Below are 12,761 nucleotides of genomic sequence, written 5' to 3' on the forward strand. Positions count from 1 at the left end.
CTGGGCAGTAGGGACGTTAAATACGCCTATATTCATGGGGCCTTAAAGGGATATTTCCATCTGGGACATTTATGGCATATCCTCAGGATAGCCATAAATGTCTCTTACAGTGGTGAACAACCTGCAGCCACCAGATGTTTGGAAACTACAATTCTGATCCCGTCTGGTCACCCACTGACTGTCCACACATATTGGGACTTAATAGTTTTGCACAGCTGGGGGGCCACAGGTTTGGCACCAGCAGTGCATTAGATGCAGGTCTCACCTCCGAACCCCCTGTTCTTCCCTGGCTCTTATGCAACTCCCTGTAATGTGGACTCCCGACCACCACCAACAGCTAAAAGCGGAGTAGGCCAGGGGGCCCTCCATCTCAAGATAGGCACAGGCCCTACAGCGCTGGGAGGCCCCTGATCTTGACATAGGGGCCATGAAGGCTTCAGATCTGTTGCCACTATTTCAGTTGCAAAAATGTTAAAGTGTCACTGTCGTTTGAATTGTTTTTTGCAGAAATCAATAGTACAGGCAATTTTTAAGAAAACTTTGTAATTGGGTTTATTAGCCAAAAAATGCATTTTTATCATGAAAAAGCAGTTTGAAGCTCTCCCCCTGTCTTCATGATTTGTCTATAGAGAGGAAAGGGGTGGAGGGAGAGGAGGCACCAAAACAGGACAACAAAAAGTTAATTTACAGCTACATCACCGGGCTATCGCCTCTGAAGTCAGCATTGATCTCTCTGACCTCTGAATACCGGCTTTCACACAGGTCCCGCTGTGTAATCCTTTGTTCTCTGCTCTCTGCTGGTGACTAATCTCTCTCCTCCTCTCTTCATAGAACAGACAGGGCCCGACTGATGTAAAAGAGTCGAGATTTCCTGATAATGAGCAGTGAAAGAGAGAGAAGGGGGGGGGGACCTGGGGAAAGTCTTTTTGAATGCAGATAATGGCGTATTTGCCTAATAAACCCAATTACAAAGTTTCTTAAAATAGCCTGGACTATTAATTTCTGCAAAAAAAAATAAAAATAAAATAACAGTGACACTTTAAATCAAAGTGTTACTGCCGCTTTTCAAAATGTTACATTGACACATGAAAAGTTTTTATCAGTTTTGTTCAGACCCCTGCTAACCGCTAAACCGAGCTAGAAGTGTTCGGCTGTGTGTTCCACTCTCCGGCTCGCTGCTCGATCTGTCTCCATAGATGTCTAAGAAACCTGTCTCCTGCAATGAGACGGATCAAGTCGGAGCGTGGAACACACAGCCGCCCACTCCCCCTACTCCATCTAATGATTGGCCGAGGACGATCGCTCAGATCCCAACCAATAAAAACCTTTCACATGTCAGAAGTTTTTTTTAAAAGTAACAGCGACGCTTTAAGAAACCTGACAGATCAACTTATTGTCTGCTGTATGTCAGCCGGATCAGTCCTCATGCGCCGGGCTATAGAGGACATGGATAACCCCACTGTATGATCAGTAATCTGTGTGCTCTATATCGTATAGCTCCATTCATTATTGATATGATGGAGCTGTCAGCAATCTATCGGGTTACCAGGCCATTCATTGTTCCTCAGGGACACTGTGGCTGGACAAGGATCGTAATAAGATACAGAGAGAATAGCTTAAAAAGGAACCCCTATAAAACACTTACTAGCCGTCCCAAGGGTGACAGCCTAGAGACCACCATTACACTTGGCCAGATTCCTATATCCAGTCTCCCCATAGGATTCCATAGGTAGCCAATGATGCCATTCAGTAGTCTGGGAAAGCTGTGTAAAAGCTTCTGTGCTGCGCATGATGTCAGCTGTTACCCAGCCCTCCCATATTCAACACCGAGCACAGATTATGAAGAATTTAAGAGGAATGATGTAACTTTTAATTCACTTACAATGTTATATATATTATATACATACATTCAATGCAATCTAATGAGTGGCCCGACTATATAACCATACAAAAAAAGTATCATGTATCAGAATGTTAAAGGGGAACTAACCTGCTGGTATGCCCCTTCTGCACAGGCGGCATGTCTCTTACCTTTCTCCTCGGTGCCGTTCCGGTGCAGCTAGTTGTGTGCTCCACAGTCCGGTGAGACCATTAGGAGGACTGCCCGCCCCCAAAGCGCCGATCCAGCCCACCCATCCTCTCTAATTATAATCAATGGAGCGGGAGATTGGCGCTATGGGGGCAGACAGTGCTTCCAATGGTCTCACCGAACCCTGGAGCATATGACTAACTGCACCAGAACCTGCGCAATAGGGACATATCAGCAGGTTAGATTTATCTATCTTTCACACTGGAGAGGATAGACATACCTGGGGAATCCGATACGTAGTTAATACATGTTCTTAAAAGACCTGCAAGAATGAAGGAGCCCCTAGCTAAGAGATGTCACACCTTCACAGCAGCGCTCCCCACCACCTGTGCAGATAACATCAGACAGCTACACTTATATTTAGCAGGGGTGTACAACGGGTGGGCAGGACAGGTGAACTCAGCAGCGGCCAGGGCACCCCAACTAAACATAAGGTTATGCATAGCTGTGTGATAACATTACGTGATGGAAACACATTTATAAACATTTTTTATTTCATATTAACCATTTGGCCAACAAAGGCAGGGATCACTGCATCAAACAAAATGTTCAGAGCACAGCTAAAGCTTTGACTGCGCAGGCATGATGGGAATTGCAGGAGGGCCGGAAGTTTGACACCGGTGGGTTAAGGTATGGGTGTTCGGACCCCCACAGATGGTTAGGGTCCTATTAAAGGACCTGATGCTCATAGATTGGCATTGGGTAGGATGGGCTGCATGAATAATCACTGGATCATTTACATAGCCCTTTGCTGTCATCCATTGCCGGGGACATATTCCCCATCATAAAGGGGAGCTATGTGGCCATTTAATGATATTGTTCAGGTCAAAGTGACCAAACCAACCAATAAAAGTTCTCATTCGTTGGCAGATCACTGGCCATATTGTACAGGGAGAGGTTGGTCTAATTGCCCTATGTAATAGGGCTCTTAGAGTAGGGAGAAGTGCTCATCTAAGTGCCTCACTCCCTGCCTTGTTACAGTAGTTGGTCCCTCCAGAGACTGTCCCCTGCAGCTAGATGGGATGATTGATGCAGTGAGCTGGGAAGTGAAGAACTCACCTGGGCGCTTCTTCTCGCTCTATCTCAGTGATGGGAAACCTTCAGCCCTCCAGCTGTTGCAAAACTACAACTCCCATCATGGCTGGACAGCCGAAGCTAAAGCTTTGGCTGTCCAGGCATGATGGGAATTGTAGTTTTGCAACAGCTGGAGGGCCGAAGGATCCCCATCCTTCCTCTATCTAATGAACAATGGGGGTTCTAGACCCAGCACCCGACCATTCTGCACCCAAGATCCCAGCGCCATCCACTGGGTACCCTGGGAACCAGCCCACCAAGCCACCAGGGAGGTAGGAGCCAGCCCACATGACACTATTTAGACCAATATATATACACTTAGGAAAAGAAAAAAAAAATGTAAACTTTGCCCCTGATTTTCTCCCCAACACACCTGAATTCCTTGGTGCTTCCAGGTCCTGGAGATGCAGACAGACTGCGAGCTTTTGTCCTCCCTCGAATAGGTTTCCCCCGGGTCAGGTCCTCCTCACAATCACAGGCCGCAAAGAAGAGCGGCTCTTCTACGTTCACACTCTTCTCTTGGCCGCACACCTTGTTCTGGGATCGCTCCATAGTGCAACAGGGAATGGCTCACTCAAAAACAATGAAAACACCTGAAAGAGAAGGAAACAATACAGGTTACATTTTACGCCTCTGTATTGGAAACCTAGTGTCCGTCCTTTGTATTATTAGCCAATCAATTCTAATAGGAGTCAGGTGGCAAGTGACACCTGAGACGTGAAATCACTATACACCTCCTCCCCACCCAGCTGACAGCGAGACACTCAGAGGGCAGCCGCAGCCATACCTGCCCTACTGACAGCCTAGTAATCCAGGCACAGAACACTGCGCGTTTCAAGACTGGAGGAAACTCCACCCGGCTTCCTCTCAACCAGAGTAGGTCAATACCAGGAACGAAAAAAAAAAGGTCTGTGGATTACACAAACAGGATAAAGGGGGAAGAAAATGCAGGTTGTCACATTGTGGCAAACTTTATTACAGAAGGTATCTGGTGTGACGGAGACCTTGTGCCGCAACATGAGATTACAACAGATACCGAGTGATGGGAAAGAGCAATACTAGGTACCTAGACGTGCGACCGTAAGGGATACCTTTACCCAGAACACCAAACTGAAATGGTAATTTCACAGATAATGGGAAAAAAAAAAAAAAAAAGTTGCATTATAGTCTTACTGTAATACTCAGACTTTCCTGCAGTTATAGCACATAGTAGCTTTATAACATAACTGCTATAGGAGTCACTTAAAGGGAAAGTCCACTTTTTATGATCACATCATTTTAGAGCAGTCTGTTTACACTGATTAATTTCCTCATAGCATTTTCCCTGTAACAGAGCTCCCTTGCATTGTACTAAAGGAGAAGTCCGGGCGCAGGGCAAAAAAATTATTAGGGTTGGGGGGGGACGTAAAAAAGAAGTTATACTTACCTGTCTCGATATCCACACAGCGCCACATCCCGCTCCTAGACCCCGCTGGCTGTATTCTGAGCTCCCTTATGGCTACGTCATGATCCGATTAACGAATGCCCCGCTTAGCCAGTCAGTGACTGGGCCGGGACTCCGCTGTAGTCACTGATTGGCTGATCGGGCTAAAAATTTCGCCTGGAAACTGGAAGAGGAGGACAGCCCTCGGAGTAAAGGAGCCCGGTGATATGGCACAGTGTGGGAATGGGGACAGGTGAGCATATTGTCTTTTTTAATTTCCCCCCAGCCACTGCCCTAATGGATTTTTGCCCCTTGCCAGAATTCTCCTTTAGGCTATGTTCACATGCTGTAAGAGACCGGTCGTTCCGTGACCCGGCCGAGTCACGGAACGGCCGGTCTCTGAAAAGATCATCCTGGCCAGGACTGCAGTACTGGCCGGATGATCTTTCATGCCGCAAAGTTCTGATGCGGGCGCATCCATGCACGTCTGCATCAGAACTCCCCACAGAACACCATACAGCTTGCGGCCGCAGCTGCTCGCTTCACTGTGTGCACTGACAGGGCTTTCTGCACCCGCAGAACACTGACATGTCAGTTCTTTGCGGCGCCGCGAGGGATCCGAGCCGGAGCGTATATACTATGTGTATCCGGCTGGGATCCCATAGAAGATAAGGCAGCGTGTCTTTTCATACAAATTACAGCCGTTGTTTCCGCTTGCAACAACGGCCGTACTTTTACAAAAAGATATGCTGTGGGAACATGGCCTTCAAGTGTACCTACAAATCCAGAGGGGCGACTAAGCGATTGTATTTATCCTACCGTTGTTACCGAGTCCCTGAGAGTCCTGTTTCTTATTTTTACCATTGCACGTTGAGGACCAAAGCTAGGCAATTTGCCAGCAGTACACATACAGGTAGATTCTTGTCCTTACTTGTCTGACCAGTCACATGACTGCACTAAGTCGTGACAGAGGGCTGGTGAAAGTATGGACTGAATAAGCTGACACTGTACTAAGACATGATTTACAGTACACTACTACAGATGGCATGAGGGGAGAGAGAAGGGGTTACTAATGCACTGACTTTGCAAGGTGTCATGTGATCAGTAATAAAACCAGCAGCAAGCAAGAGGTTAACTGTGCCTGCTGAGAAGCTAGTAAGGGTAGTGGGGGGAGATAAAACTGCAGAGGGAGAGATTACATTTGGAGAGCTGCTCAAAAATGTATAGGTGGTGAAAGGAGGAAGCCTTGATTTACCTTTCAGGAACAGTATGGGACATCTACTATATCACTGCACCTCTGCGATCTCTTTAGCATTGTAATATGCATCAGGGACTTACAATTAAACTAAATGGTGCTTAGTGGGCATGGGTGGTGTCTGGATATGTAAGAATAGGGACGCTGAGGACTAAACACTACACATATAGACCAGCAACTTTCTCTCCTTTAAATCAATGGCAATAGAAAGTTTGTCAGCTAAAAAGCAACATGACAACTAGAGAGGTGGATGACAATATGCTAACATAATAAGTCAAAGGGGAGTGGCTATAAAGGGTACATCTCCCTGGACAGGCATCTCCATGCAGTATACAGACACAAATAAAAAAAAATAATAATAAAAAATTAAAAAAAATGTGTAATGCTTCATTTGTCCTGCGGAGGCTCTGCAGAAAAGTTAAGCACTTGCTGGCAGGATCCTGTACAATATACTGCTAGGAAGGGTCTCCTGACAATGAGAAGACTGTCCATAGGGTACAACCTCTTTCATGACATGTGTAAAACAGAAAGACATTCATGACACTGTTGGGCTACATAAGAAGAAGCCGGCCCTGCGTTTAAGCCGGATCGGTACTTTTAGACTCTTTATGAGGAGAGGCTGCATTCTGCATTATAGAAATCTGCTAGAAAGTAGACTAAAGGGGCCAGGAGCGGCAGAAGCGAGAACATTCCTCCGCACATTCATGTCTCCGAATGAAAGGAAGCGATTATTTTATATCCTGTATTACAATAAGACATTTGTTAGCCAGGAATCCACTCAGTGAAGCCCCCACCCCCCTCAATGACCAGCAGCCTTCTGCTTTCTAGATTAGGGACTACACAGTCCAAAACTCAAGGCCACCAAACTGCAGGGAGTGTGAACGCTGCTGAGGGTTTGTTACAGATGATCGCTGTGATAGGGCTGCATTGTAGGGTCCACTCACCCACATCTAGGGGGCCAAAGGTTCCCTATTCCTGGCTTAGGAGGATTGGACCAAGTGATTGCTTTTACAATACACAACTCCTCTCTTACTACAGTATTGCAGTACTAAGATGACAGGCCTAGGCGTCATCACTAGCTGCCATCTGCCATCAGCTACCAGCTATCATGTAGCCACCACTTAATATCTAACCGATTAGATGCTGCAGTCACTATTGACTGGAGCATCTAGGGGGTTAAAGAGCCGCTATCAGAGTTCTCTCTTATTCAGGCTTCTGGGCATCAGCTGTAATGGAAAACTTCTACTGACCATACGTGGAGGGGGCTCAGGGCAACCTTCCATATATTAAAATGTTGGGAAGAGGTTCGTAGGTTTGACTTATTAAGACACAAGGAAACTATGGGCTGGGGGGGGGGGGGGTATAGGATTCTCTCCATGAGCCACTCTGTACAAGCAGCTCCCATTCTGGAGGACTTGAGTAAAACTGCATAAGGGCCTGTTCACACTACGGACTCGCGGCTTAAATTCCACTCGGAACCCCTGCCAAATCCCGCCTCTTTCAATGGGAGGCGTCGCTAATCCCCGCGTAGAAGCGCGAGGCCTCCCGTTGAAAGAGATAGCAGGCGGATTTGGCCCGGAGTCTGTCGGCAGGGGTTCCGAGTGGAATTTAAACGGCGATTCCGTAGCGTGAACAGGCCCTAACATGGAGAACCATTGGTCTCCATTCAGCACTCACGAGGTGCCTAACCCAGATGAAACATAACCATGTACACAGTATTGGAGCCAAAGCCCAGGCTGGAATCACACACTTCATTTTCTGAGCAGATACAGAAGGAAGGATCAGTCTATGCTTTCTCCTTTATGAATCCACATCCAGGGGATGGCAAAAAAAATAAATAAAAAATTCATGTGTGATTTCAGCCCAACAGCGACGCAATGAGGCCAAGCCTGATGGCCTGAGAACATTCTGGTGTTTCCACATCTCATATGAAGGCCGGGCACCCTGCACCTACTGGACTGGTTTCTCTAGCAGTATATAACAATGTGTGTTATTCTGGGCCATTCTAGGCTTGGCTGTACACTGAGATGGGTTTCCATGGGAGGATTTTACCAGCAATTTGGTTCTTTCTGATCACATTTAGTAATAATTACAGATCATGACACAAAGTAACTGGTGGTGTTATAGGGGATAACCTGCTAATCGGTAGGGGTCTGACCACCATGATCTGGAGAGGGCACGCTCAGTCACTCGCTGGCTATGGTAATGGCAGAATTTGTCTATGCAACTGATCTGTTTGGGATTAACTAGTTCTCCTTTATCTGTGAACAGGAGATAACTTTTCATGTCGGTATAACCCCTTTAAGATTAAAAAAAAAAAAAAAAAAAGTCTTCAAATCAACTAGTATACAGATTTGTAAATGGCTTCCATTTAGAAATCTTCAGTCTTCCAGTACATATCAGCTGCTGTATGTCCTGCAGAAAGTGGTGTATTCTTTACAGTGTAACACAGTCCTCTCTGCTGCCACCACTGTCCATGTCAGGAACTGTCAAGAGCAGAAGAGGTTTTCTATGGAGATTTTCTAGTGCTCTGGACAGTTCCTGACATGGACAGAGGTGGCAGCAGAGAGGACTGTGTTAGACTGGAAAGAATACATTACTTCCTGCAGGGAATACAGTAGCTGATAAGTATTGGAAGACTTGATATTTTTTAAATAGAAGTAATTTACAAATCTATATAAAACTTTTTGATACAAATTGGATCTCAAAACTATTTGTCCCCAGAGTACCCCTTTAAGTGGAAACTTCTGTGATTAATGACCGAACCCAGCTTCTTCACCACGCCTAGACATTAGGAATAACTGACCTTCCGAGGCCATTGTCCGATCAATGCCATGAAGGAACTCTTTCCTGTGCTCACATACAACTATTATAATTATATATATATATATATATATATATATATATATATATATATATATATATATATATATATATATATATATAAATATGTGTGTGTGTGAAACGGGATGGGTAAAATAGATGCCAGTAGTGTCGGACTGTGCCACCATTCAGCATATATCATGGCACAGACACAAACTACCATTGTCCTCAGTTATAAGTTCTTCTAAGAAGCTGCATCTTACAAAATGATCCATCATGTCCCCATCCTCTCGCTATGATGATATTACAGCCACTTCCACTAAATCATCTTACAAAACCCTCAGCCACCATTGCTACAGCCCGCACTTCCGCATAGCCCATGATGTTCCCCACCGTATAATGGGAAGTATACCAAGATTTTATCTTTAATAAACACCGACTACTTCCCTATGTACCTACTGCTCAGTCATAGGAACACTATGTATTCACCTGATAGAATGTATGATAGATTACAGCAAATAGAAGGGGGATTTCCAGCTCCGGCCCAATAATAGATTGTGTTTCAGGAAAAAACCGTATTCACACCAGTACCTTTGTAAATAATACCTATGAGAGATGGGACCATATCATATAATAGGGTTCTATATGACTCCCATAGACTATAATAACAATTGGCTTCTGCACAACCTGCCGGCCTACAGTCCTCTGCTCCAATGTGCACAATAGGGGACTGAGTAACTGGACTCCACCGGTAAGACGTTTTTTGCACGTCCGACCATTATTGTTTCTCTTTTTCTTTTTTTTCATCCCTTAGTAGTGTTATGTGGCATACACTGCTTGTGTTATAGAGCAGAGCTTATGTCTTACCCCATATAATGGCTATTACATACATAGATAAAGGTTAATATGAAAAGAGAGGGGGGGGGGGGAAACAACACAAGAAAAAGAGGACACAGTGAGAGGTTAGTTAAGGGCAAGATCAAACAAAATATTACTTTACTGAAAAAGTAGTACATGCTTGGAACAAACGTCCAGCAGATGTGGTAGGTAAATTTATAATAACTGAACGTAAACCTGCCTGGTATATACATATATCTATCCTAAGATAATAAGAAAGGAGATAATATAAGGGCGGACTAGACGGACCAGGGGGGCTTTTTCTGCCAGCTATCTTCTGTGTTTCTAGATTTTTCCAAGTGAGGAATCTTTGCCCCCTGATCACGACAAAAGGTTAATATTCGACTAGTTGGTCTGCTGGTAAAAAAAAAACTAGTCAAAGAGGACATGGTGGATGTGACAGGATGTGGATGTGACAGGATGAGCGAACCTGGAGCATGCTCGAGTCGATCCGAACCCGAACTTTCGGCATTTGATTAGCGGTGGCTGCTGAACTTGGATAAAGCCCTAAGGCTATGTGGAAAACATGGATACAGTCATTGGCTGTATCCATGTTTTCCAGACAAACAGAGCTTTATCCAACTTCAGCAGCCACAGCTGATCAAATGCCGAATGTTCGGGTCTGGATGGACTTGAACCCGAAACCGGTTCCCTCATCTCTAGGACACATTTTTAATGGACAGGACAGGACACATTTTTAATGTTCTCGATTTTCTATGAATCCCCATAGAAAACCTCTCCTGCTCTGGACAGTTCCTGTCTCGGCAAGAGGTGGCAGCAGAGAGCACTGTGTCTGACTGGAAATAAAACAACATTTCCTGCAGGACATACAGCAGCTGATAAATATGGGATTTTTAAAGTAAATTACAAATCTATATAACTTTCTGACCCCAGTTGATTTGAAAGAAAAAGATTTTCGCTGGATAACCCCTTTAAAGAAAGGGAGTAGATAATATTTCTGTAATGTTACCAGCTACAGCTCCACCTTACATGTAACCATTCAGGAAGACAATGCCATACTAAACAAAAGATGAATCATCCACAATATCATAGAAACCAGGAAATCATTGCCACATGTATACAATATCATGTCAATCCCTGGAAGGAATGAGGAAGGTGCAATAATGGGTGATCTACTGGGAAAACACCATGACCACTGACAGGACAGATACTCTATCCCATCACGGGCGTTCATGGTGGTTAATGTTTATCTGGTAGTGTTCGCAAGTCCAATATATGTCATATATATACAGTGGTACCTTGGTTTAAGAGTAACTTGGATTAAGAGCGTTTTGCAAGAAGAGCTCATAGTTTTTCAAAATTGTAACTTGGTTTAAGAGCATTGCTTCGGTGTAAGAGCTCCCTGTACTGGGTGGGATGGGGAGTGGGGGAGGGGCATGGCCTGCATAGCGATTCTACAGCACTGTTCTCTGACCCAGTAAGTGGCAGATCCACTTCAGGCTGGGGCTTACATCAGGGGACAGGACTGTGGAGGTAATCTCTTCATAGCTGTAACCCCTCTCTCCCCGGCCAGAGAGTGCTGCATGTATGTCCCCACATCTGTCCTGCTCATTCCTTCATGCTCCCTACAGTCTCTTTCAGCCCTTGTGTTTCCCATCTTCTCCATTCCTGCTATAATGTGCCTGTACTTACACTCAGCTATACACACTGCTGCTATAATATGCCTGCAGTTACATTCAGCTATACACACTGCTGCTATATTATGCCTGCAGTTACATTCAGCTATACACACTGGTGCTATAATGTGCCTGCACTCACACTCAGCTATACACACTGGTGCTATAATGTGCCTGCACTTACACTCAGCTATACACACTGCTGCTATACTGTGCCTGCACTCACACTTAGCTATACACACTGCTTCTATAATATGCCTGCACTCACACTTAGCTATACACACTGCTGCTATAATGTGCCTGCACTTACCCTCAGCTATACACACTGCTGCTATAATGTGCCTGCACTCACACTCAGCTATACACACTGCTGCTAAAATATCCCTGCAGTAACACTCAGCTATACACACTGCTGCTATAATGTGCCTGCACTTACCCTCAGCTATACACACTGCTGCTATAATGTACCTGCACTTACACTCAGCCATTTACACTGCTGTATAGAAACTTTTCTGTCACTGTCCTCCTGCACAGCTCTGTGATTCTCACTTCCTGATTGGTCAATGCTGAACACCCCCCTTCTCCATTGCAGTCATGTGTCCACACAGACCTCTGACAGCAGCCCTGCTTCTCTATTCTGGCCTGTTGTTCTACCCTACTGCATTATGGGGATCTGCAGTTCCATCCTGTATCTACAAACTGCTGCTGTGTTATCAGGTTTATGCACTTACTATACATTATACTCCACATGCTGACTGCTATACTGTACAGTAACTTATCACATATTGAGCTGTTTCTAAATGTTTGTTTCATTTGTTTTACATTTTACTCAGAATGAAAAATCATTATTTTTGGGGTGTGGAACCAATTGTCTGCATTTTAATTACTTTTTATGGGAAAATGTGCTTTGTTTTGAAGAGTGATTTGGATTACAAGAACAGTCCCAGAAAAAATTATGCACATAATCCAAGGCACCACTGTGTGTGTGTGTGTATAATATATATATTAATATATACACACATATACATATCCCTGCTACCAGGGAGGAGCACTTTAGGTAGGTACTTACCATGGCATACCAGGAATACTAGTAGGCGGCACTTGGTTTATCGGCTACTTTATCAGCATTTACGTCCGGCTGTAACTCCACGTCTAGTAGAGCGGTCACATGAGCCAGTTTTCGGACGCCCAGATACATCATAGTGTTGTATTTGTTCATTTACTCAGCAGCTCATGTGACGGGGCCTAATATTAGCGGTGACCGGGTGAGTTCCTTTTCAGTAGTTTACGCATCTTTGTTTCAGGGTCAAAAGCTGCAAATAGACGCTGCTTCCTTCTGGACACATTAGACAAATATCTGCAGATTTGGCCAACTTCTGTTTACTGCGTATGGAGTCCTTAAAAGGGTTATTCAGGCTTAGAAAACATGGCCACTTTCTCCCTCTCCTGTCCTCAGTTTTCAGCTCCAATTCCATTAAAGTTAACGGAGCCGAGTTGTAATACCACCCAGGACAGGGGTTGTGCTGTTTGTGCAAGAAAGTAGATGTGTTTTTTCTAACTGTG

At 44.8% G+C, this 12,761-nt stretch overlaps 1 protein-coding gene across 3 annotated transcripts in view; it reads right to left on the reverse strand.

Moving 5' to 3' along the window:
• Positions 1–12,761, reverse strand: part of NADK (NAD kinase) — a 49,364-nt gene that overhangs the window by 26,974 nt on the left and 9,629 nt on the right. For all 3 annotated transcript variants that reach the window (XM_069946958.1, XM_069946956.1, XM_069946957.1), the window contains exon 2: positions 3,537–3,756. In XM_069946958.1, coding sequence (XP_069803059.1) covers positions 3,537–3,715 — 179 coding nt within the window. In that variant the 5' untranslated portion in view covers positions 3,716–3,756. The remainder of the gene's footprint in view (positions 1–3,536; positions 3,757–12,761) is intronic.

Source organism: Dendropsophus ebraccatus, chromosome 12, assembly GCF_027789765.1.
Source record: "Dendropsophus ebraccatus isolate aDenEbr1 chromosome 12, aDenEbr1.pat, whole genome shotgun sequence".
Taxonomy (NCBI): domain Eukaryota; kingdom Metazoa; phylum Chordata; class Amphibia; order Anura; family Hylidae; genus Dendropsophus; species Dendropsophus ebraccatus.